Raw genomic sequence first — 22719 nt, 5'->3', positions numbered from 1 at the left:
CTGTAACTAACTCAAACGCTTAATGGATTGCAATGGACTGCAGGCTAATTTAGGTGGTAGAGGACAGAGACAACATATAATGCTGTCTGTTCCCAATGCCCGTATAAAAATGGGAAAAAGGGCCTTCACGTATTCTGATCCTTCTATGTTGCAAAGGACCTAAAACTTAAGGAAAGGGTCTCATTAGATATATGAAGGATTTTGAGGCGAACTAAATGGTCTGTCTGTTTTTGACTAGCCTATTTTTCCTTGATCACTATATTCTAAATTGCGCTGCTTAATTACCTAGTTTAACTATTGTATTTATGTTTGTAAGTGAACTTGGTGTAATTTGCTGTTTGTGGTTTGAAACTTTATTTCGCTGCTGCCTGTCTTGGCCAGGCCTCTCTTGAAAAGGAGATTTTTTTATCTCGATGGGACATTCCTGGTTAAATAAAGGCTAAATAAATAATAAAACTAAGCCGCCATCGGGAAATCTAGCAGCTTTACGACACCGAAAAGAAAGCAAAAGAGAATGTATTGGCGGGAGCTGGATATATTGCCCTGACTGGGGATGATTGGACCTTGGTAGGCAATCACAATTATCTCGGTGTGACTGCACACATCATGCCCCGCATAAACGCTTCTCACGGCAAATATTGATATATGCGATTAATTTAGATGAATTAATCACAAAGCATGTAATTAATTTGATTATTTATTTGAATCGCTTGACAGCCCTAGTTCTTTCCTATTATGGTAACCTTCTGAAAGATGGGGAGGGAGGGGAGACAGAGAGAGTGGGGTCATTGAGAGAGAGGGGCAGAAAGGAAGGAAGGATGTAGGGAGGGAGAAAGATTTCTGGTCTTTAAAACCCTTTATTAAACAACAATTTTTTAAAAAGTGCAGTGTCATACATAAGCCAACAAGTCAGAAGATAACAGCCCAAGGCAGACACAGAAACATATTTACAGGGGGAAAATCAGGCCAATTAAAAAAGGAAATAGACCTTAACCCTCAACCCTCAGTCAGACTGCATACTCATGGAAAATCAGTGATCCTTGCCTCCGCGGCTCATTTGTGTTTGAAATCTCTCAGCATCTCCCACACGTTTGCGCACAGCTAATTGCACAGGGCGAGAGGGGAAAACTGCCTGATGCGTTCAGTATGGCCCTTGAAAAATGCTGCGCTAATGCTAACGCAGCGCTAACGCTAATTCCACTGCTCGCACGTGGGGCCCGCAGCCCGGCTGACCCAAATCCTGCTCGCCCGTTTCCCTGGGCGCTGTGGCCGAACGACATGAATCCCTCCCACGTTACCGTAACCTTGCTGCAGTCTCGCCGTGGGCCCGGGGCTCTCGAGGAGAAGAACTGCGGCTGGCCCTGGCCGTTCGGGAACGCGAGGGGGAAGGGAACATGATGAGAATGCTACTATCAACGTTGATAGTAGTGACGACAACGTTGGTGTCGATTCGTGATTCGGTTAACGTATTGTTGAGCAGACCTGGGTCAAATACGTAATTATTTTGGATTCAAATACTTGTCTGGTGTATAGGAACCTATGAAATGCCGTCAAAAAGTACAAACCCCGCCTTCTGGACCTCAATTGCACCAGGCAATATTAATGGAGTACAGAAAAGTATTTGAATCCAAAACAATTATGTATTTGACCCAGGTCTGTCTTTCTGAAGTGAAAAGATGGCAATAAACCCTCAGGAGCCTTGGCCAAGCAGAATATTTGAATAAACAATCTCAGATTCTTTCCCCTCTACGTCCCTATCTGATGCTGCATGTTTATGGATTAGAATTGCTCATTGTCTCAGACAAATAATGAAAATAATAAATAATAAAAGGAGGAAGAAGGAAAAGGAAATGCTTTTCATAAACACGTTACTGAAAGCGCACAGAGGTTTCAAAGACTGAATTCTCCCCCACCCTCACAGAAACGTTGCGTACTGCAGTGTTATCGCCGGGGAATAAAACCCACAATCTCTGAATTACGGACACAGTAGCCTGATCATTATACTACAGGGCCACCCTCATACGCGGTATAAATAACAGTCATTTTAGTTGCGGTCGGGTTTAGCTCTTTATCATCGATGCGGTCATAAAGATGGTGCTACTGTGTATGTGTACGTTCAGTCAGGACACTATTGAGAATGATTTCAAGCTTCACTGGGCTCTACGTTTCCTATATGTTTCCCTGGGACAACATCAATGGCTTCCCATGTTTTATGGCTGCAACGGTCTGTTCGGGGAACAGTATTTCACATATATCACTGTAAATCAACAGCAGGTTGCAGCAGTGGACTAAGTACGCCGGTCAGAGAACATTTTAAAAAGCTTGACAGGCAACAAACGCAAAGCACCAAAGTGAGCTTAAAAGCCTATTTGCTTAAGTCTCATTTCTTATGTTTTTGATTACACAGTCATGCGCTACTTCGATTACACTGTACCTGCGCTTACAGTGATACTTCGCAGCCCTTTTTTCCATGCTTCAACATAGACTCCAGTGTGCCTTGTTTATTGGAGAGTTGCGATAACATAATATCTGCACAGTATTTAATAGTTTGCCTGTGATTCTAAGGTTAATTCGATGTGCTGCAGTTGAGGGAGTTTAGTGCGTGTACCTGTGTGTGTGTATGTGTATGCTTGTACGTCTCTGTCTGTATGTGTATGTACGCATATGTCTGTGTGTGTGTGAGTGTGTGTGTGTCTGTCCATGTGTGCAACTGTGCATCAATGGCAGCTCCTGAGCTCAAAATCGAGGAGACAGAAAATATCCCCTTAAAGTAATTATTGGACTTGACCTGTTTTCAATCATTTTCCTTGATTAACAAGTTTGCCAATGATGGGAATAAAGCTACAAAGTCTGCACAATGTAATTCAATTCATAGGGACGACGTTGTATTTACAGCATACACAAAAAATGTACTGCATTGCAATAAAGGCTATCTAACCTGAGCTCTATTGTTTAAATGACAACATTTGTTAGAGTGTTAGAGCAGCTACATGAATCAACAATTTTGAATAACATCGATTGAAATCTGTACAAGTGAAGAGTTTTATTTCTGTTTTACCTCAGGCTACACCTGATAGTACCTACTCTTTCACACTTAATCACATTGTTAATCAAGGAAAGTGACTGAAAACAGGTCAAGACCAATAAGTGGTTACTGCCTCCTCGATTTTGAGATCAGGAGCTGCCACTGCTGTGCATGCATGCGCGGGTGTGTGCATGTGCATGTCTGTGTCGGTGTGTGTGTGTGTGAGTCTTTGTGTTCATGTGTGTATGCGGGCATTCGTGCGCCTGCGTGCATATGTGTATTCCTATATTCCTTACCCTATTTTGTAACTCCTGTGTTCATTATCAAAAACAAGTGACTTCTGCTTACATGTGCCACTGTGGCATTTGCCTAAATGACAGTGCCATTACTCCAGGTACAGCCTAGTTATGACAGGTGTGACTTCCTGTTTTTCACTGTAGACACGGAGGCGGAGAGGAACGCTCTGAAGGAACACGTGTATCCAAAATTACGGGACTTCTGCCGGGAGAACTATGGGATTGAGTTCCAGGTAATAAGTGTTTATTTTCCCTTCAAGCTCTGCTGTGGTCTGTGGCGCTGATCAACCAGCTGCTTTTAAGATTTTGTGTTTATGCGTAAAGACCTTGAATTAAATGTATGAATCAAAAAGAAAATGCATGATGTCTTTACTTTTTGTTGTTGCTGTTGTTGATCTGTACAGTAAAGTAGCCGGTTTTTGATGTTATCGAGTCAGTTGTGTGGAATGTACAGACTCCATTTTAGTCTTCAATCCAATCAAAGCCTTCAGCCAATCACAAAATGTGGTAATTGACAGAGTTCTATAATGACCAATTATAGCGGAACGCCACTTTGACACAGTCAGTTATTGGCAGAAGTATTACATTCAGGAGTTCATCCTTAATAGGGCATACCTGTTTAAGGTTTAAATGGTGGCTGGTGGTGGTGAGTTTGTGGTTATAACCAGAATGGAATGGGATTGGTTCATATTTTGGGTGGAGTATCTATTTGCACCCTTTAGTATGCCTTCATTAACCTAATGGTTTCTGCATGCATCTACTGCAGCTATAAAAATGGATAACATGAAAACGTATATAATATTATTTGTGATTTTCACTGAATATGAGAGCATAAAAATAAAATATACTTTAATAACACAGCCGTAGGACAACTGAACCCATGACTCAGTCATGTAATATGAATGTGCAGCAGCCCGTTGCAGTTAAGGTAATGAAATATGAAGTTACATAAAAAGCACAGGATAATATTTTTTTCCAAACAGATGCCCACTTCAACACACTAAATATACCATCATAGTGGTAAGAAGGCATCCTGTAATGTTCGTTGATATATGGTTTCTTTTTATAGATGTAGGCCCACTTCACATTTGAATATAAATTATGGGAATGAAGCAGAGTGGAGTCCTTATTATCGTCATGTGACACGGAAGGAGTCTCTCCCACACTGGAGAGCACATTTCCGTAGCCTGAAGTAGGTTGGCGCACACAGATGTATAATTTGCCCTTCTGCCACTCTCCCACTGTATGGGCTTCAATCATTTCGTATCACTTGACATTTTCTTTCAACCTGTTAAATTCAGCAAATAATTAGTGCAGTAATAAAAGCCTGCATTAAAATGGAGGGAAACAGGGGTGCCCAAACTTTTACATACCACTGACTGTACATTATCTTGCATGGATTTAGCAGACGGAATTCCTGTTGCGTAGCTTCCAGTGTCTTCCATGTTGAAGTAATACATTAAATATATTGTATAAATTGAAAATCTAACGACCAAAAATAATGTCTTTCGCAGCAACATCTGAAAGACATTGAATCTGAAAATGGTTTTGTTGAGATTTAAACTCGCAACTTCCTAGAGAACTGCTGTCCTTGGATTGAACCCCAGGCAGAACACGGACCTCTCTCGGGTGACCAGGTTTGGATATGGCCCCTGATGAACCAGCGTGGCAAAAGCGGCATTTGCGATTCAGTGAATTCATTAGTGCGCTTTCTCCCGGGCTCAGACGAACGGATTTACATTGCAGATTGCTTGCGTGGGATGATGTTTTTAGCTCTCGTGCCTGGGGCCATCACGTCGTTTGCATTGTCGGCTTTCAGCGGGTTGACAAAGAGCGCTCACCCCGAGCGTTCACCACCTGGGCGGCTAACCGCAGAGCCCGGTTTAAAACGCACGTAGCCGCTCCGCCGCGACTCGCGGTGCATCTGACGCCCTCGCGTACCCGTTTTAATCGAGCGCCCAAATAAACTGGAGCGCCGCGGGGCTTTTCCCTGGGTTTTAGACCGTATGGCTTGTGAAAACTTTAGCGGGTGGGACCTAGCGTCTCTGCGCTAGAGGGAAGGGGTGGGGCTTCTCGTGGCATCCGCATTAGCATTCGAGTCGTTTTCATTACCGCAAGATTTATGCGGGGAGACACTCCACCAGGTGTCCTGCATCTGCCCGCATCCTTGGGCCGTCAACCTGGCGCGAAGGTGGGGAGAATTCCGAGTTATCCTTCCCCCTCTCCGTTCCGGAGAATTTCTGAGAAGATGGCCGTGAAATCCGTGACTTGGGGACCCTCAGCGATGCCCTCATTAAGTCAAAACTCCACACGTTCCGCCACTCTAATAGGATCAGGCGATAACGGGGGTGGGGAGGGCGGGGGGGGGGGGGGGGGGGCGCAGGTGAGAACAGCTGGTCTTGGCTTGCGTGTGTGTGTGTTTATTTGTTTGTCTTCGGAAGTTAATCATCTCGAGCTGTAGCGTCCTCTTGCCGATGTCTCAGAGGCTTAAAGCTGGAGAAAGTATAACAGTCGGAGAAAGGCGAATGGCAGGAGCACTTACAGAAAACAAGCCCTAATGGGCTTTGGCTGCTGTGAAGCTAGCTGCAGCTTCCATACTGCACAGTAGATAGCCAGTAGTCATGGTGCTGTCATTACAGCCAGTGTGGGGGAGCTTTACAATGGCTGTCAGGTGCTACCTTTTCATTTGCAGAAACAAGGCGACAGTGGAGGTTTACACGTTGGTTGGTTAAGCTGCAAAAAAAAAAGGGCCACACCGCTTAACTGACTTCGCAGTGAAGGCACTGCAGTGCTGTCAGCAAGACTAATGTTTGGAATTCACTTTGAAGACCAGGCGTGAACCTCTCACCATTTCAGTGGCTGTGTAAATAAATTCATGTTCTATATAAATGCTTACAGCTCTCAAGGGATGTACAGGGGAAGTGCAAGACATCAAACGTTCTAAGAAAGGAAAAAGGAAAAGTGTGCACAGATTGTATGCAGACTCACGGAGTGCGCCCTTTGATCTCAGTGCGCTACATGGATCTTCTACCAGCGTCTGATAATGCAGTTTTTTTGTTTTTTTAATTAAAGAGAGAAAAAAACCCAGCATGTTCTCACTTTTCATGCCTCTTCATGCGGTTTTAGAGGAAAATTGGTTTCGTGAAATGTGTGCTTGTTTGAACTGTCAAACATCATTTTTTTCTTGCCGCAAAATAATTATCTTCCCGTGGCGAGTCCCTCCAGTAACACCTACTAAGGAGTGCTCTTACAGTTAGACGACACCACCATTTACAGATGTTGTTTTCACTACCTTCACACAAGAAGAGAGAGTAAGAGGGAGGGGGTAAGATAAAGAGAGAAGGAGAGAAAGGACTGACAGTGAATTGAATCAGAGAGAGAGAGAGAGAGAGAGAGAGGAGAGAGAGAGAGAGAGAGAGAGAGAGAGAGAGAGAGAGAGAGAATCCTGATTGTGGCTGTTTTCCCCTCCCTGGGGAGTTGTTAAAGTACTTATGAAATAAAAGACCTTTTTGTGTTGGTCTGCAGGTCCTTTGAAATGAAGATGGTTCTGTATCTGGTCTGGAACCATATTGATTGGTGATAGTGAAGGTTTTTTTCTTTTTTCTTTTTTTTTTTGGGGGGGGGGGGGGGGCTACCTGTGGGAGAGGCGGTTAGATGATTTACAGCACCTCTATGACAATTTGGGAGCAGTTTTGTAGCTTCTCCTTTGTGTGTGTGTATGTGTCTGTGAGTGTGTGTGTGTGTGTTTCTGCACCTGGCAGGATGGGCAAATGAGGCCATATATCCTTCCCCCATTTTGTCTGTGCCTGGCAGGGGGCCCCAGAGTCCCCCCTGAGACCGGCTCTTGGCCTGCTCCACACAGAGGTCGAAAAGGACCCCGCTCAGGACCTGAAATATGCCTCTCTCCTAAATTGAAAAGGCGGATGGATTTCGCTTGTGGTAATGCAGTCGTAAACAAGAGAGGTCTTTGCGCACTGGCTTCGGTCCTCTGAGCTGAAGGGGAGAGAATCAGCCAAAGGGTCTCCTTGTTCCAGACGAGCACGTTCTCTCCTCTGACGCGTGATGATGTCACCGACGCTTCTTTTCACACCGATATCTCGTGAGATGTGAGTCAGAGGAAGACTCATCTGGCCTCGTTTATCAAACGTGAGGCAAACAAATTTCACCATAAATCCTTCTTCAGTTAATCCTTAGTATCCCCGGCTCTGACAATCCACTGCTTACACGATGGAATAAAATATGTTTTTGGCTTTTACTTCTATTTACTCTAAGTCTCTTTAAGGGCTGGGCCATTTTTTTACATTCATTTCATTTTTAACAGTGCCATTTTCAATCTCTATGGTAACAGGATATACCACTTGAAAGCGTTAAAACTCACAGTTCTATCTGTACAACCTATTTTAAGATGCCATTGCTTTAGCGACAACAGTTCCTTATTTTGTAACAGGCCAAAACAAGCCTGGGGGGAACTTGTCTTCTCTGCATTTTGGAAATCCATATACTACGCAAAATAAGGTAATGTCAGAGTCCTTTTCACGACATGGGAACAGCAAACCAAATGCATAATACTGCAATTCTAAAAACGTGCTTACTCGGAAATATGTCGATAGAATGTCAATTGTTTACTTAGCAATGATTATTCCTAGAGAAATTTTGTTTCACTACTGCATACTTCTACAAAAGTACTTGTACATATCAATGCCATTACCTACGTTTCATATAGGCTCTCTTATACAAGAAGAACCCACATACGAGCTTATCTGACCAGTATAGGTAATCCATCTGCACAGAAAAGTTGTGGTCCCCATCCGTGAGCAAAAAATGCAGTATAACTTCAGCTGAACCTAGAACCTGCTAGTGGTAGGGTATTGAAGTAGCGACTGCAAAGCATTTTTGCTGATGACGTTATGTTTCCAATGGTGTACAGTTTGTTAGGCTTAGGCTTTTGAGATTTTATGGCCAAAAAGGTTGACGTTTTACAACACATGTGTGACGCCTACGAAGGAATTTCTCATCTCTATGGCGAGTATTCGAGTGAATATTTCTGAGGAAAACAGTGAGAACACCTTTGGCTCCGCGATAGAGGGTATTTTCATCGCCGTGGCCCCAATTTATTTATATCAGTGCTCATCTAAATACAAATGCTCCTTGTTGGAGTTGGCTCTGACTATATCTGCTCCCCGTCTCGATAAAAGATACAAATCTGCCTGTTACAGCGCGATTAGGTAGCATTAGCTAAAGCGGAGCATGACCTAGGAAGCCAGAGCTACTGAAGCTTTGTACCATAGCTTTGTTTGAGAAGAGGCAAGATAAAAATAACATTTGATTACGAGTGCCAGTAGACCATAATAATTAATATGCTAATATCGCTGGGTACAGGGGATATTAAATTGGACTGGGTTATCGACCCTAGAAAGGGCTTGCAGAACAGGTTCATTGCAATAAATTTTTTCCGCATCTACTGGATTCCAGGTCTTGGGTGGGTGGCGGGGGGGGGGGGGGGGGGGCAGTATTGCTTGAAGATTGATGCAAGCTTTGTTTCTACCATCTGTGAAGATGGTTTACATGCAGATTGAGCTCCCTTAGTCTAGTGAATTTGGCATAGGCCAGTCTCAACCAGACCTGGGTGAAAATGTATGTAATTGTTTTGGATTCAAATGCTTTTCTTTGCTGTACCGAGCTCGTCTGGTGAAACGCAACCTATGGAATACTCCAAAGTGCAAACGCCACCTTCTGGCCCTCTCGTTTGGCTCAGTTGCACCAGGCAAGATCAATCGAGCACAGAAAAGCAGTTGATTCCTAAGCAATCATGTATTTGGCCCCCAGTTCTGGTCTCGACAGCAGGAACTACCCAGGCAACTGGCACAGTCTACCCTCAGTGAAACGGTAAAAGATCACAACCCTTGAAAGGGGATCCTGAAGGTAACTGTGAGGGGTGACACACCTGTGAAAAGAAATGCCTTCCATTCCTGACACTTCATGGCAAGCCCCAGTCCCAGTCACACTTTGCTTCTATAAACAGGTGGAACATTTCGAGGGCTTGGATCCTCCCCTATCGCGTGCCTGCGTCAATCAAGCGATTAGCTCTGGGGCCTGCAGAGGAAATTACATTACTCACAGCTCAGCCATAAATAACCACCGTGTGTCTTTTAATTTATTGGGTTTATGTATTTATTCTGAGTTGTGTCATGTGGTTCAATGCTTCCCCTTGCTCACACTGAGAGAATGCTCTTTGATTTTCACATCTCCCTCTGTGCTAATTAAATACATTTGGCATAATAAACTTTAGAGTTTTATCTTGATGAATATTATTTTGTATTTTTTTGTTAGGTTTTTGAACACAGTGGTTGAAACAGTTCTGTACGAACTGCCAGTGCTCTGTAAGTTGCTTGTGAACAAATAATCATTCTTGGATTGTTTTCCTCAGCAATGACATTAATCGTGCTGTATATTTGGACAACTGGATTTTTTGGCAGTGTTGTGTATTTTCTAGTGTTAGGTCAGAGCAGTAAATAATTAATCGCAAGTGTTATTATTGTACGTTTTAATAACTGGGCACAAAAGTAATTTGTCGTTTGAAGCCCCATGAGGGCCTTGGACCCCACAGCATCAGCCCTTGTGATTGGCAGAGTTTCTTTTGTTGCATTCAAACCGCTATAACACTGGCATAAGGGTTTGGAATACAGACACTGCACACACCCTCTCACACCTATCCTCTCTGCCCTTAACCTGTCAGTCAAACATAAGGCCACTCCCTCTTGCCCTTTCAAAATGCTGAATATTACTGAAGACCAGTCCTGTAGCGCTGTCACTCAAATTAAGACCACTCCTACATCTCCACCATATCTCCAAAAGAGCTTTCACTGCCTAAAAATCTACCACTTGTCTGTAACTTTAACCCTCCTATTTGAATTTGACCCCATTCAGTTTTTCATCTTGATACTGTATAATTTTTGTGATTTTCTGTTTTGGTGGGATTAAATAGTAAACATGCAATAAACATAATGATATGCTTATTTTGATCTTCTGTAACTGTAATGTCAGAAAATATACAACCATTTTTATTTGATTCTGGCGGCACCAGACTTTCACTTCCTGTAACCTCAGGCTCTAAAATTCGATGAAAATTACAGATTTTAAAGGCTAGCCAGATAAAAGGCTAGTCATCTGGGAGACAATAAAAAGGCGACAGTGTCAAAATATTTATTTTACAATAATTTTGCATTTATTTAAATCTTGCATTTACTTAAAGCCCAAACAGAAAAGCAAAAAAAAATAAAAAAATTCACTGCATACAGTAAATCACACTTTCAACTAAAGAATAAGTCCATCTTTTACACTACATCCATTACTATTGCTTGTTTTTGCTTGACAATTTACCCCCTTTTTATCCCGCTTAAATTAACATTATCTGTATCGCTTCATATTCTGTGGTTTGTCTTATGGTAAATCTATTTTATACACAGTAGTTCTATACATTTAGGAATAAGCAAAGACTATCTTTTAGTTCAGCAACACGGTCACCCCAGTTGGTCATGGCCATGGGGCAGCGAGCATGAACATGCTGGCCCTGTTTGGCCTGGGTTTTAGCACCAGTGAAGAGGAGCCAAAGCTGCAGGCTTGTACAGGATCTGTGAATGCGGCCTCTCGCTGAGCTGTCTGTCTCTGGAGAGCTCAGATAAGAGGCAGCATCAGAGCCCTGCTCAGCGTGTGCCATCGTACTGGTGCAGTTCAGCCCACACCACACAGTCCTACACAGTCCAGCCCACAACACACAGTCCTACACAGTCCAGCCCACAACACACAGTCCTACACAGTCCAGCCCACAACACACAGTCCTACACAGTCCAGCCCACAACACACAGGCCTACACAGTCCACAACACACAGTCCTACACAGTCCAGCCCACAACACACAGTCCTACACAGTCCAGCCCACACCACACAGTCCTACACAGTCCAGCCCACACCACACAGTCCTACACAGTCCAGCCCACAACACACAGGCCTACACAGTCCAGCCCACAACACACAGTCCTACACAGTCCAGCCCACAACACACAGTCCTACACAGTCCAGCCCACAACACACAGTCCTACACAGTCCAGCCCACAACACACAGTCCTACACAGTCCAGCCCACAACACACAGTCCTACACAGTCCAGCCCACAACACACAGTCCGGCACAGTCCAGCCCACAACACACCAAACACTCCGGCACAGTCCAGTATACACCGGCGCTCTGGTGCAAAAACACTGATGCAGCCAAGCTGGCCTTGCTTGAACCAACATGATTGTTACATTACATTAATGGCATTTGGCAGACGCTCTTATCCAGAGTGATGTACAGTCGATTAGACTAAGCAGGAGACAATCCTCCCCTGGAGCAATGCAGGGTTAAGGGCAGCTGCACGGATCATGGTCATATTGTGGCTACACCGGGATTTGAACAACCAACCTTGTGAGTCCCAGTCATGTACCTTAACCACTACGCTACAGGAAACCAGATTGTGTGACATCCTGCAAGGGGGGTGCGAGGTTGTGTGTGTGCCTGTGTGTATTAATGTGTGTGTGAGTGTGTCTATGTTTGTGCTCATGCATGTGTGTGTGTGTGTATGCGTGCAAGTGAATTGTCATCTTGTTTATACATTTTGTTTTTTATATGCTGTTATATGTGTTCCATTAGGTTGCAAATTGACCCAAGCTACCCGAAAGTTAGCTAACCCCAAATATGACAATAGGGTTTGCCCTGAGCCTGAGTGAGTCAAACAGACAAAGGTGTAGGTGTGTCAACCCAGCACCCTTTGGCAGCTAGATAGCCAAACACAGACATGAGTCAGCTGTGATGTACAATCAGTTTGAGATTAGCAGACTCCTTCCCAAGTGAAGAACATGATTTAAACATCAAATAGGGATCCTCAAATCCTTGAGCCGTGGCCACGCACAGCTAAAGTAATGGACCTTGCCGTTAGCATCAGTCTGTTACAGTTACACACCGAGGACCTGGGTTCACGTCCTGGTCCTGCCAAACTTGTGGCGTGGCATTTATTCCGCTCTCGTGGAGCGGCATAAATGGCTCGGCACTCCGAGGGAGGGATTCGGCAGGGGTTCGTAGGATCGCCGCATACAACAGCGCCCCGGTCGCCTCAATCACGGTCACAGGCTCTGACACGATGCGGCTTGAAGGTGTGTTGTTCTCTGGATCCCTAGATCTCTTTGGGCCGCTGAGGGACGGGCAGGTGTACCTGCAGCTACCGGGGCAATAATTGGAATAGAATCTGGCTACCAAATTGGGAGAAAAAGGGGAAAATAAAAACAAATAAAGAAATAAATAAAATCACAGCCCTTGAGGTCAGAGAATTGCTGGTTTTCCACCCTCCCTTTACCTGGGAGTCAGGTGTGATGACAGTCTGTTCAATCAGTAGCACTAATTGTTCAGCTAATTACCCGATTTGGATCCGAGGTCCAGATCTGATGAAGGCTGATTTAACCAATCCACTTCATCTCAATTGCAATTTGCTTGTTGCTTCTTGTTGTCTCCAGGCTGCTTTAAACACCCGTTTTAGGTATTATCCCTGAACCTGCTGCTGACCAGAGTTAACTGAAAGACTACATCATGAGAGATTCACCTCTTCCACTATCGTTTTTGTATTTGGTTCTGATAACGGGATTAACAAAGGTGCAGGACTCAGGATTTCATCCTTCGTTGCAAAAGTACCGATCAAACAGTCAAATCCGGCGAGCAATCGCCCTCGTTGTGCAAACAACACCGACACGTGCCGCTGGCACCGAACCAGACGCGTTCGTCTCTGTAGATGTTTCCGGAGCTTAGCACTGCAGCAGCAGGCAGGGCTGTCAGTTGAAATGCAAATGGCCGCATTTGATGGCATTAAAAGCAGCACGAGCCGGCTGCAGCAGAGGCAGGCCAAGGATGGGAACCAGACTGACTGCAGCACGCCGCTGTAAAAACAAGCTTGTCTCCGGGATTACTGCCGTGCTTGGGAAAAGCGCTTGAAGAGGTTTGTTTACTGTTTTCGCTTCACGGATTAAGACCGTCCTTGATGTCATATCCCCCCCCCCCCGAAGCTCTGTATTAGACAGTGTTTTGATAAACTATTCATCATCATTTTTCAATTCACAAGGAGCCTACAATGTGCAATTTACATGGTGTCGTTTTCTTTTGAAAAAAACTTGAAAAATGGGCAAACGACGAGAGACAGAGAATCTCATACACAAAAAATGTATTCAGCACTGTGTCATATTGTGAGAAGTTCTCATATAGTTCTCATTATTTTCCCATGAAATGTGTTTATGCTGTCTGACTATTTTGTCCTTAAAAGGCAGGAAACATAAATGTATTTACTGTGTGTATTACACATTGGTGTCAGGGTACACAAATAACAGGTTGCAGATAATCATTGGGCAATGGGAAGTTATGGTACGGCATTTGCGTGTTTGTGTGTGTCTGTTTTTGAGTGGATGTACTTTTGAATGTGAATAATTTAACCGGAAACCCTCCTAAAATAATATGTTGAGATTTTCTGGTTGACATGATGTGAGTTTCCTTGCCTTGGAAACCCAAAAATGTTTCCAAATGGGATTTCAGAAGCCTGCCAGCAAGGAATGGCATCGTCAGACCAGACACACTTATAAGCTGCTATATTAATTTCAAACACCGAAGATGTCACCCACCGTCGAAGGTGAAATTTCATCAGCGGCTGCCTCTCCTTTTTAATCATCCCGCGGTGATACGGCCTTCTGACAAATTAATCACGGGCCGTATTTGAAGGGGCCTGATCCAGGGTTGACAGTTGGGGCTGAATTCAGCACCTCGTGCTCCTCGGGAAAATGAATTTCATGCAGGGCTAGCGTACCGCAGCGGCCGCCGGCTACGTTCGACCCGGCCCCGCGTTTCGCCAAACCGCGGGCTCGTTCACGCGGGTACGGACCGATAGCGGTCTGCCCGGTAATTTACAGCGCTGGCCCCTCCGGTTTTACCACGCTGTAAGATCTCATTTACCGCGGGAAACCCAGGCCCAGTTCAGACACCGGCAATCACGGACCAACGCCGCACCGTAAATAACCTACGATAAAGCCGTAAACAGGGCTCGCAGAGCCAGGGAATAGGATTCGATATTAAAAAGGGTCTTTTGTATTCCACCCGTCCCTCCGGTTGGTTTCCATTATTCCGATCTTTCTCTTTCGAGCGCTAATGTGGTCTGTGGGCTTTTTTTTATCGGTTTCTCTCAGTCATTACTTGACAGAGACAGCGCGTCGTTCCTTCCAGCATCCAGAGCCTCAGAACGCGTCTGAAACGAGGTTCTCCCAGCGCCTTTTGTTCTAGGATTGAACGCTAAAGCGATTAAAACGCTCGCTCAATGCCATCGCCTCATTCATACAGAGCCGCCGCCTTTTCAGTCTGTCGAAATTCAAGTCGTTTCAAGCGGGCACGGCTTACACGTGGCTCACACGCATCAGCAGCGAGGCTGAAAGACTGTAGGGCCAGATTCCAACCGACGTGTATCATTTACTTTGGCCTGGATTCAATGCACATTTTTTGGGCATTTTTTTGGCTAGGCTCCGATCACTGGAATTAATGAAAAACCTTCATTTCCATTGACAAAGTAACACTTTGTGAGCTGATAATTAAAACTGACTGACATTTTTTGGTAAATCGGCTTGTGTCAGAAAAATGTTGCTTATAGGGCACCTAATACATGTGAACTTTTATACAAATATACAGTTTGAAAGTATGAAAAAATGCTAAATGTTAAAGTTGCATCTGCTTGGAGCCCATTCACTTTGGAATCTTTGAAGCTCAATATCTCAAAACCACTCAGAATGAGTGAACATTCTAATTCTCTGCTCACGACAGTCTGTGCTGGTCATGGTCATTCTACTTGCAATGAAGAGTTTGGCCATGTACTATTGAATATAAAAGTTGCAGAAAACTATTACTGCCAAGTAAGCAGTTTTTTACATGGCCTTTGCCTTGGTTGGATTTTGCACCACTCAGTTCCCAGTTCTCTACCAAGTGCAAGATTTTATTGGGCATGGTTGCCAGATTCTGACTTGTAGTTTACTGACTATCTTTCTCCAGTATTGGTCCTGAATGTAGTGGGCCTCAAATTCACCCAGATATTAATGTGCTTCTCCAGATGGTAACCCAGATAATGTTGTGTGAATCTTTCATGCAGTGACCCACAGAGTCTGTAGTGTTGACTTTGATGTTTTGGAAAGCAGTGCTTTTTGAACGTTAAATTCAGAAGTAGGCTTTAAGTTCTCGCAGTACTGACTACCAAACTTCAGATCAGGAAGAAGCCCGAGAACCATTTGAAATACAGGGAAGCAGGAAGGACGTATCGAAGTATAATTAACAAATGCCTCTTCAGTAAAATAATTAACAAAATGCCTCCTAAATAATAAATATCCTCCCTTTCTCTCTTTTTATGCTTATTATTTATCCTCATTCTTATTTTGTTGAAGAAAATAAATAAAAGAATATGAATGAAATTAGCTCAAAACAACTAAAACCTGCAGGGCAATCATTAGTGCTCGCCAATAGGCTTTGATAGGCCCTAAAGCCCTGATGTAGGCAAACCTGTGATGTAAAATATGCCACAAATTGCACAGCAGCTAGAATAGGCAAAGAATTCTCAAAAGTGGCCTGATGGCATCAGAGTCTCTAGCTCTATGTTTGTTTGTTTTTTTCGATGGTTTTTCTGCCATGAGGTGAAAGTGTGAGAAATTAACCAGGGCCACATTCAGCCCCGACAAAACATAGCAAATTGTCATCAAACAGAAACAGTGGCAGGTTGACTATCCTGCTGCAAGCCGTGGGTGGACTAACTGACATCTTACAGTTCACTCCTGTGGTGTCTGGGCAGGCGTTCTCTGGGCTTTAAAGCCTAGGCCTACCCAATTATTGATTCGGGCTACACCCCCGACAGACCCACCAAATGGCAGAAAACATACCTCAAAGCCTGTTGCACACCATTGGTCGTAATCATTCAACGCGGAAACCAGTAGCAAAACATTTTCCGATTGAATGTGCCCCAGGTGTGCCGGCCCAAAATAAAGGGCGTTGTCACACCCTGATTGGCCAAGAGGGAAATGCACCAGGCTGCTCTCAGTTACCAATTAAGAGCCAGTTCCCACATCCTGAGCTCCAATCAACCCAGTGGAAGTTTGCTCTGCTGCAAACCGAAATCAAGGAAATAAATCCTGAAATAAGCAAAAAACTAAACCCCCCACCATGTCAGTTTTTACCCCACCCCTGGGGTTAACACTCCTATTATGTTTTTTGGTGGAATTAAATAGTAAAAATGCAACAGACAACAACTTGGCATAGAAATGTGTTGTGCAGTGTTATTTTGACCCTCTGTAACTGTATAAAATGTAAGAAAAATATACAATTATATATATATATATATATATATATATATATATATATATATATATATAATTTTTATTTTTTTCTCAGATTTCTTTGTGAATGATTCTGGTGGCACTTTCCCATACAGGTGCCCAACTGTCTTGGGAGACGATACACTACGTGTCAAAATCTTTTATATTACAATAGTTTTGTGTTTATTTAACTGCTTAATTTGAACCCAAATACAAAACGGGTCATGAAATCTGAACATAATAGGAGGGTTAAATCTGACATTTCACTCCTGGTATTTAAGGTCAAATTGCTAGTGAATGGAACTCTGGTAATATTTCTCAGAATTGAGCCAAATACGAAAACCATTTGTGTGCTTTGATTGTGTGGTGCGTAGTGGCAGTACTGTCTTATTGGCTTTGTGTGCTGTGTTAGTGGGAGTACTGACTCATTGGCTTTGATTGTGTGCTGTGATAGTGGCAGTACTGACTCATTGGCTTTGATTGTGTGCTATGTTTGTGGCAGTACTGACTCATTGGCTTTGATTGTGTGCTGTGATAGTGGCAGTACTGACTCATTGGCTTTGATTGTGTGCTGTGTTTGTGGCAGTACTGACACATTGGCTTTGATTGTGTGCTGTGTTAGTGGGAGTACTGACACATTGGCTTTGATTGTGTGCTGTGGAGTGGCAGTACTGACACATTGGCTTTGATTGTGTGCTGTGTTGGTGGCAGTACTGACACATTGGCTTTGATTGTGTGCTGTGTTAGTGGGAGTACTGACACATTGGCTTTGATTGTGTGCTGTGGAGTGGCAGTACTGACACATTGGCTTTGATTGTGTGCTGTGTTGGTGGCAGTACTGACACATTGGCTTTGATTGTGTGCTGTGGAGTGGCAGTACTGACTCATTGGCTTTGATTGTGTGCTGTGGAGTGGCAGTACTGACACATTGGCTTTGATTGTGTGGTGTGTAGTGGCAGTACTGACTCATTGGCTTTGATTGTGTGCTGTGTTTGTGGCAGTACTGACACATTGGCTTTGATTGTGTGCTGTGTTAGTGGGAGTACTGACACATTGGCTTTGATTGTGTGCTGTGGAGTGGCAGTACTGACACATTGGCTTTGATTGTGTGCTGTGTTGGTGGCAGTACTGACACATTGGCTTTGATTGTGTGCTGTGGAGTGGCAGTACTGACACATTGGCTTTGATTGTGTGCTGTGTTAGTGGCAGTACTGACACATTGGCTTTGATTGTGTGCTGTGTTAGTGGCAGTACTGACTCATTGGCTTTGATTGTGTGCTGTGTTAGTGGGAGTACTGACACATTGGCTTTGATTGTATGCTGTGTTATTGGCAGTACTGACACATTGGCTTTGATTGTGTGCTGTGTTAGTGGCAGTACTGACTCATTGGCTTTGATTGTGTGCTGTGTTAGTGGGAGTGCTGACACATTGGCTTTGATTGTGTGGTGGTAAGCAGGTGCCTGACCATGGATGGACCTTGAACTGGATCCTGCAAATTGACAGGTAGCCAGGGTAAGGAGACCAAGATAGGAGTGATATGACATGACCTCCTGGACCTGGTCAGCAGCAGTAGGCGGTCCAGAGATGATTTGCTGAGGCAGGTAAAAAGCGAGTTACAATAGTCCAGGCGTGATGAGATCAAAGCATGTATAATCATTTCCAGCTCAGAGTGTGATACAACAGACCTGAGTTTAGTAATGTTTCTAAGGTGGAAAACACATGTATGGACTCATTGGCTTTGATTGTGTGGTGTGTAGTGGCAGTACTGACACATTGGCTTTGTGTGCTATGGAGTGGCAGTACTGACACATTGGCTTTGTGTGCTGTGGAGTGGCAGTACTGACACATTGGCTTTGTGTGCTGTGGAGTGGCAGTACTGACACATTGGCTTTGTGTGCTGTGGAGTGGCAGTAGTGACACATTGGCTTCGTGTGCTGGAGTGTGTTTAGTGATGCTGTTATTCTGATTGTTTGGTTAGTGGTATGAGCCCTGTTGCTGTGGAGATGATGTGTTGTACAGTATGATGTGGTGTGTCTTACCTGTCTTAGTGTAATGCAGGGCTGTGTAGCGGTTGATATCACCTCACCCCAAACCATAGGTGTCACCAGTATTTGATATAAACCCTAACCCTGCGTGTTCCCTGTCTCAGGTGGTGGATCTGTACTGGGGGATCGACTCGGAGGAGTGGGACAGCCCGGACCTGCAGCGCATGAGGATGAAGCTCCTGGAGGAGTGCCTGAAGACCTCCGCAGGTCCATGTTTTGTTGTGGGTATATGACCATAAGCCTTTACTGCCCCTCTCCATTTCCCCCCGCCATCAGTGTCCATTCCTCCCCGTGCTTTTTTTTTAATCGACACTCTGTACCCTCCTCACGTCACGTATCAACTCCTGAAGCTAAGCAGGACTAGGCTTGGTTAGTGCAGGGCATAGCCGGGTCAAATACGACGTAATGGTTTTGGATTCAGATACTTTTTTTAATGCTTTGCTGAGCTTGTCTGGTGTATTGAAATCGATTATATACTCTCTGAAGATGTAAACCCTGCCTTCTGGTCCTGTCGGTTGCCTCAATTGCACCAGGCAAGATTAATCGAGCACAGAAAAGCATTTGAATCCAAAACAATTGAGGTATTTGACGCAGGTCTGGTGCAGTGGTTCCCAAAGTGTGTGTGCGGTTGTGTGGATGGGTGGGGTGGAGTCGATTGAAGGAAACATGAATAGTGCAGGATGTGTGTGTGGTGTGTGTGTGTCTTAAAAAAAAAATCCTTTTACCAAAGGCGGGCCTAACCAAAAAAGTTTGGATAGCACTGGGTTAGTGCTTGGAAGAGAGACATGTCCGCAGTCTTCCCTCTATTCCTAACTGAACTCCAATGGCCCCAGCTCATTGGTGTGTATACCACTCTAGAAGGTTCTTTCCTTCGGATGAGACATGAAACCCAGGTCCATGGTTACGAAAGCTCCCATAGCGCTTTGGAAATAGTGTAGCTGTTATCCCCCTGTGTCCTGCACAGATTACCCCTACATCTGACCACAAGCAGAATTACCTGCCAGCTATTTCTTACACAGCCATGTCTGTCACATCACAGAGATCCACAGTCGTTCCGCTCTTACTGTGAAAGCTTGTCTTATTTTTTTTTCTCCCATCAACTTAATTGTGTTTGGTGGTTTCTGGAGCTGGAGAGCTGTTGAATTTGTAAACTGGACGGCGTGCAGATGGTGTGGCGATTAAGAATTCCGTTTTTAAGGGCGAAATATGCAACTGGGATATTAGGAATGAAGTGCTTAGTAATTTATTGATGAAGTGTTTGCAACGGAGTCGTGCTCTAAAAAAAATAAACCCCAGGGTGCGGAATTGATTTCGGAATGATTAAAACGATTAAAATGTAAATGAGCAATTTCTGTGAGTGGAAGGTAATCGAAATGAAACCTTCGCAGCAAAAGCTGGACGAGATTCTCTCGCCCCCCCCCACCCCTGTCTCTCTCTCCCCGTCCCTGCCCCTTCTCTCGATCTATCCCTCTCGCTTTCTCCCCGTATCTCTCTCTCCCCATCTCTATTCCCTTCCCCCCTCTCTCATACTCTCTCCCCCACCTTTCTCCCTTCCTCCCTCCCTCTCCCTCTCTCTCTCTCCCTCCCCTTGATTTATCCCTCTCTGTGAGTTTTTTCTGTGTCGGGATGTAAGGCCTTTGCCGGCCCCAGAGTCAGGGAGAGATGAAATGAGCTGGCCCTTTTCCCGCAGACACACAGAGCCGTACGGCGATGGCCGCACAGCTGCAGGTGCGTTAGCGTTACATACGAGGTTTAATTTACCGCCGCGGCCCCGACTCCGGTCACTATCCCCTGATAGCGTAATCCGCTCTCCTGCATTAAGAAAGAAAAATGTGCCCGGGAGCACGGCGATGAAAGACATCGCTGGGATCAAACATGCCTCCGGCTGCACCGAACAAGCCTGTTACTACCTCAAACATGGCTGCTAGCACCCTCACGCATGCACAGAAACACGGACGTAACATGATTACTGGAGCAGGTGTTGCCTGCAGGGGGTTGCATCGAGGGGGCGAGGTGCAGACCGTCCCTCCAAAGCAATGGTAGATAAAACATTGCCCTCAAAACACACTTTCATCACACTCAAGCACCCCGGCCTCGAACTCCAAAGAAACACCCATCGACACCCGAAGGAGCCGATTACCACGCGTCCCTTCAAGGCACCGAGGTCGCCGTTTGTACTTAAACCCAGCTGGAACGCATCGGAAGGGACTGCTCGGGGGCTTTGGCATTAATCATCAAAGACGGTCAACATCAGTCAAAAACATCCGCATTTGCATGCTACTGAAGAGATGCATAAAAGGACAAATGGCCAATACGGCCAATACGGTCTTTCCCATGTGCCAAAGGGTTAGAAAAACCATACAAGGAACACATATGGAGTGTATAGAAAATGTAAAATGTGTTATAGAACTGGCATACACAGTATAATTCTGACATTAATTCACTAGTTTTTAAAAGGGGCCATAATCATTTTAGATAAATATTTTCTATATGTTTCATTTAATAAAACATACTAGTCAACATATATGATTTTTGCAAACCTTTTGCATATGGGTAAGAAGGTGGAAGGTGGAGATTGATAGATTGTGTGCCACAAATAGACGTGACTCACAAGTTATTGTTTTCAGATTTTAAAGATATAGTTAATTTGAAGTTAGACTTTGTTAAAAGGAGCATAAGCAGAAAATGGTGACTGGAGATTACAATCGGCTTTTCAAATACCCAAAGAGACCCATATTTCCATGATGCACCAGGCGATCCGCAGTCACGAACCGGCCAGTGTCACCAGCGAGAAATCATTTGTCATTACATTACCGACACTTTCTCTGCTGCATCTGATGCGGCTGATGAATAGCACTGCGCAGTGAGACCGGGCAATCATTCCTATCCTTTTACATAAATACAATTTTCCCATGAATAGATATTATCTCATTTTCACGCATAAATACTGTGCAAGAACCCCGCTTGACTCTTCGCCTCTTCAACCAGTGCATGCTCTGCCCGCCTACGCCTAGTGCCCACGCATAAAATCAAAACAAAAAGCCCCCAAAATAACTAGCTAATGGTGTAGCCAGTGCCACGGACCAGGTCAGAAAATAAGAAACACTGCAGCAAACAATCAATGCAGCTTTCTCTCTGTGTAGAGGCAGGGTCACATATTTCCATATAGGGCTATGCTTGGAGCCCTAAATGCTAACATTACATACAGTGTTATCTCTTCCCACCTTAAAAACACACTGCCCCCTTCTGGGAAACCTTGGTAAGACACCCTTAGGGTCGACTTGGACATTGTGAAACCGGCAGTTGTCAGTCCTCCTTTTTTAAATTCCGTGTTATTCGAGGGACTAGTCCATGCCTCATCCCATTGAAACACTCTCTATTTTTACTTCATCTTTTTTAATTTGAGAAAATACTAACAATTGGAGGGACATTAACATTTGGAGGGACATTAACATGCGCCCAAAAACCCGGAGACTCATTACCGTCCTTGCTGTGCATGCCAGCCACTTGGCGACTGGAATGGGTACTCCGGTTCTGAGGAAGCAGCAACGCGCTGGGATGATTCTGACTGCCGACAGCTGACCTGCGGTTTCTCTCTCCCATCTGTCACTCAACGTTGCTAAACAGCTGCTGACAGTTTGGGGTTGCCTCTGTCATATATCTTTTTCCTTTCTGCAGCTCTCCTTGTTTGTGTCATTTAGACTGTAAAAAATGGAAAGGCTCACTTACTTTAAGATGGAGGATGTGCTTTGAAATACTGACAGACACACAAACAAACGCAGGGTGTTACGTTTCGGTTCTGTTTTACTCGGTTTAATTTTCACCCAGACATGGTAATATAATCACCCTGTAAATGCATCAGAATAAATTTAAGAGCCAACTATTTTGTAAAGCGCACAATCAGAGTAACAGAATCAGACCTTATTGCATTAACAGCTGAGGATG

The 22719-nt window shown here is 44.4% G+C and overlaps 1 protein-coding gene across 1 annotated transcript in view; it reads left to right on the top strand.

The window, feature by feature from the left end:
* LOC133135494 (NACHT and WD repeat domain-containing protein 2) overlaps window positions 1-22719 on the top strand; it is a 48297-nt gene that overhangs the window by 5684 nt on the left and 19894 nt on the right. Inside the window, exons 3-4 of the mRNA XM_061252531.1 lie at window positions 3466-3554; window positions 18879-18995. Of these exons, the coding sequence (XP_061108515.1) occupies window positions 3466-3554; window positions 18879-18995 (206 nt within the window). The remainder of the gene's footprint in view (window positions 1-3465; window positions 3555-18878; window positions 18996-22719) is intronic.

The sequence above is a fragment of the Conger conger genome, chromosome 8, assembly GCF_963514075.1.
Source record: "Conger conger chromosome 8, fConCon1.1, whole genome shotgun sequence".
Taxonomy (NCBI): Eukaryota; Metazoa; Chordata; class Actinopteri; order Anguilliformes; family Congridae; genus Conger; species Conger conger.
The sequence above is the reverse complement of the archived record's forward strand: the minus strand, read 5'-3'. Positions and strand labels throughout refer to the sequence as shown.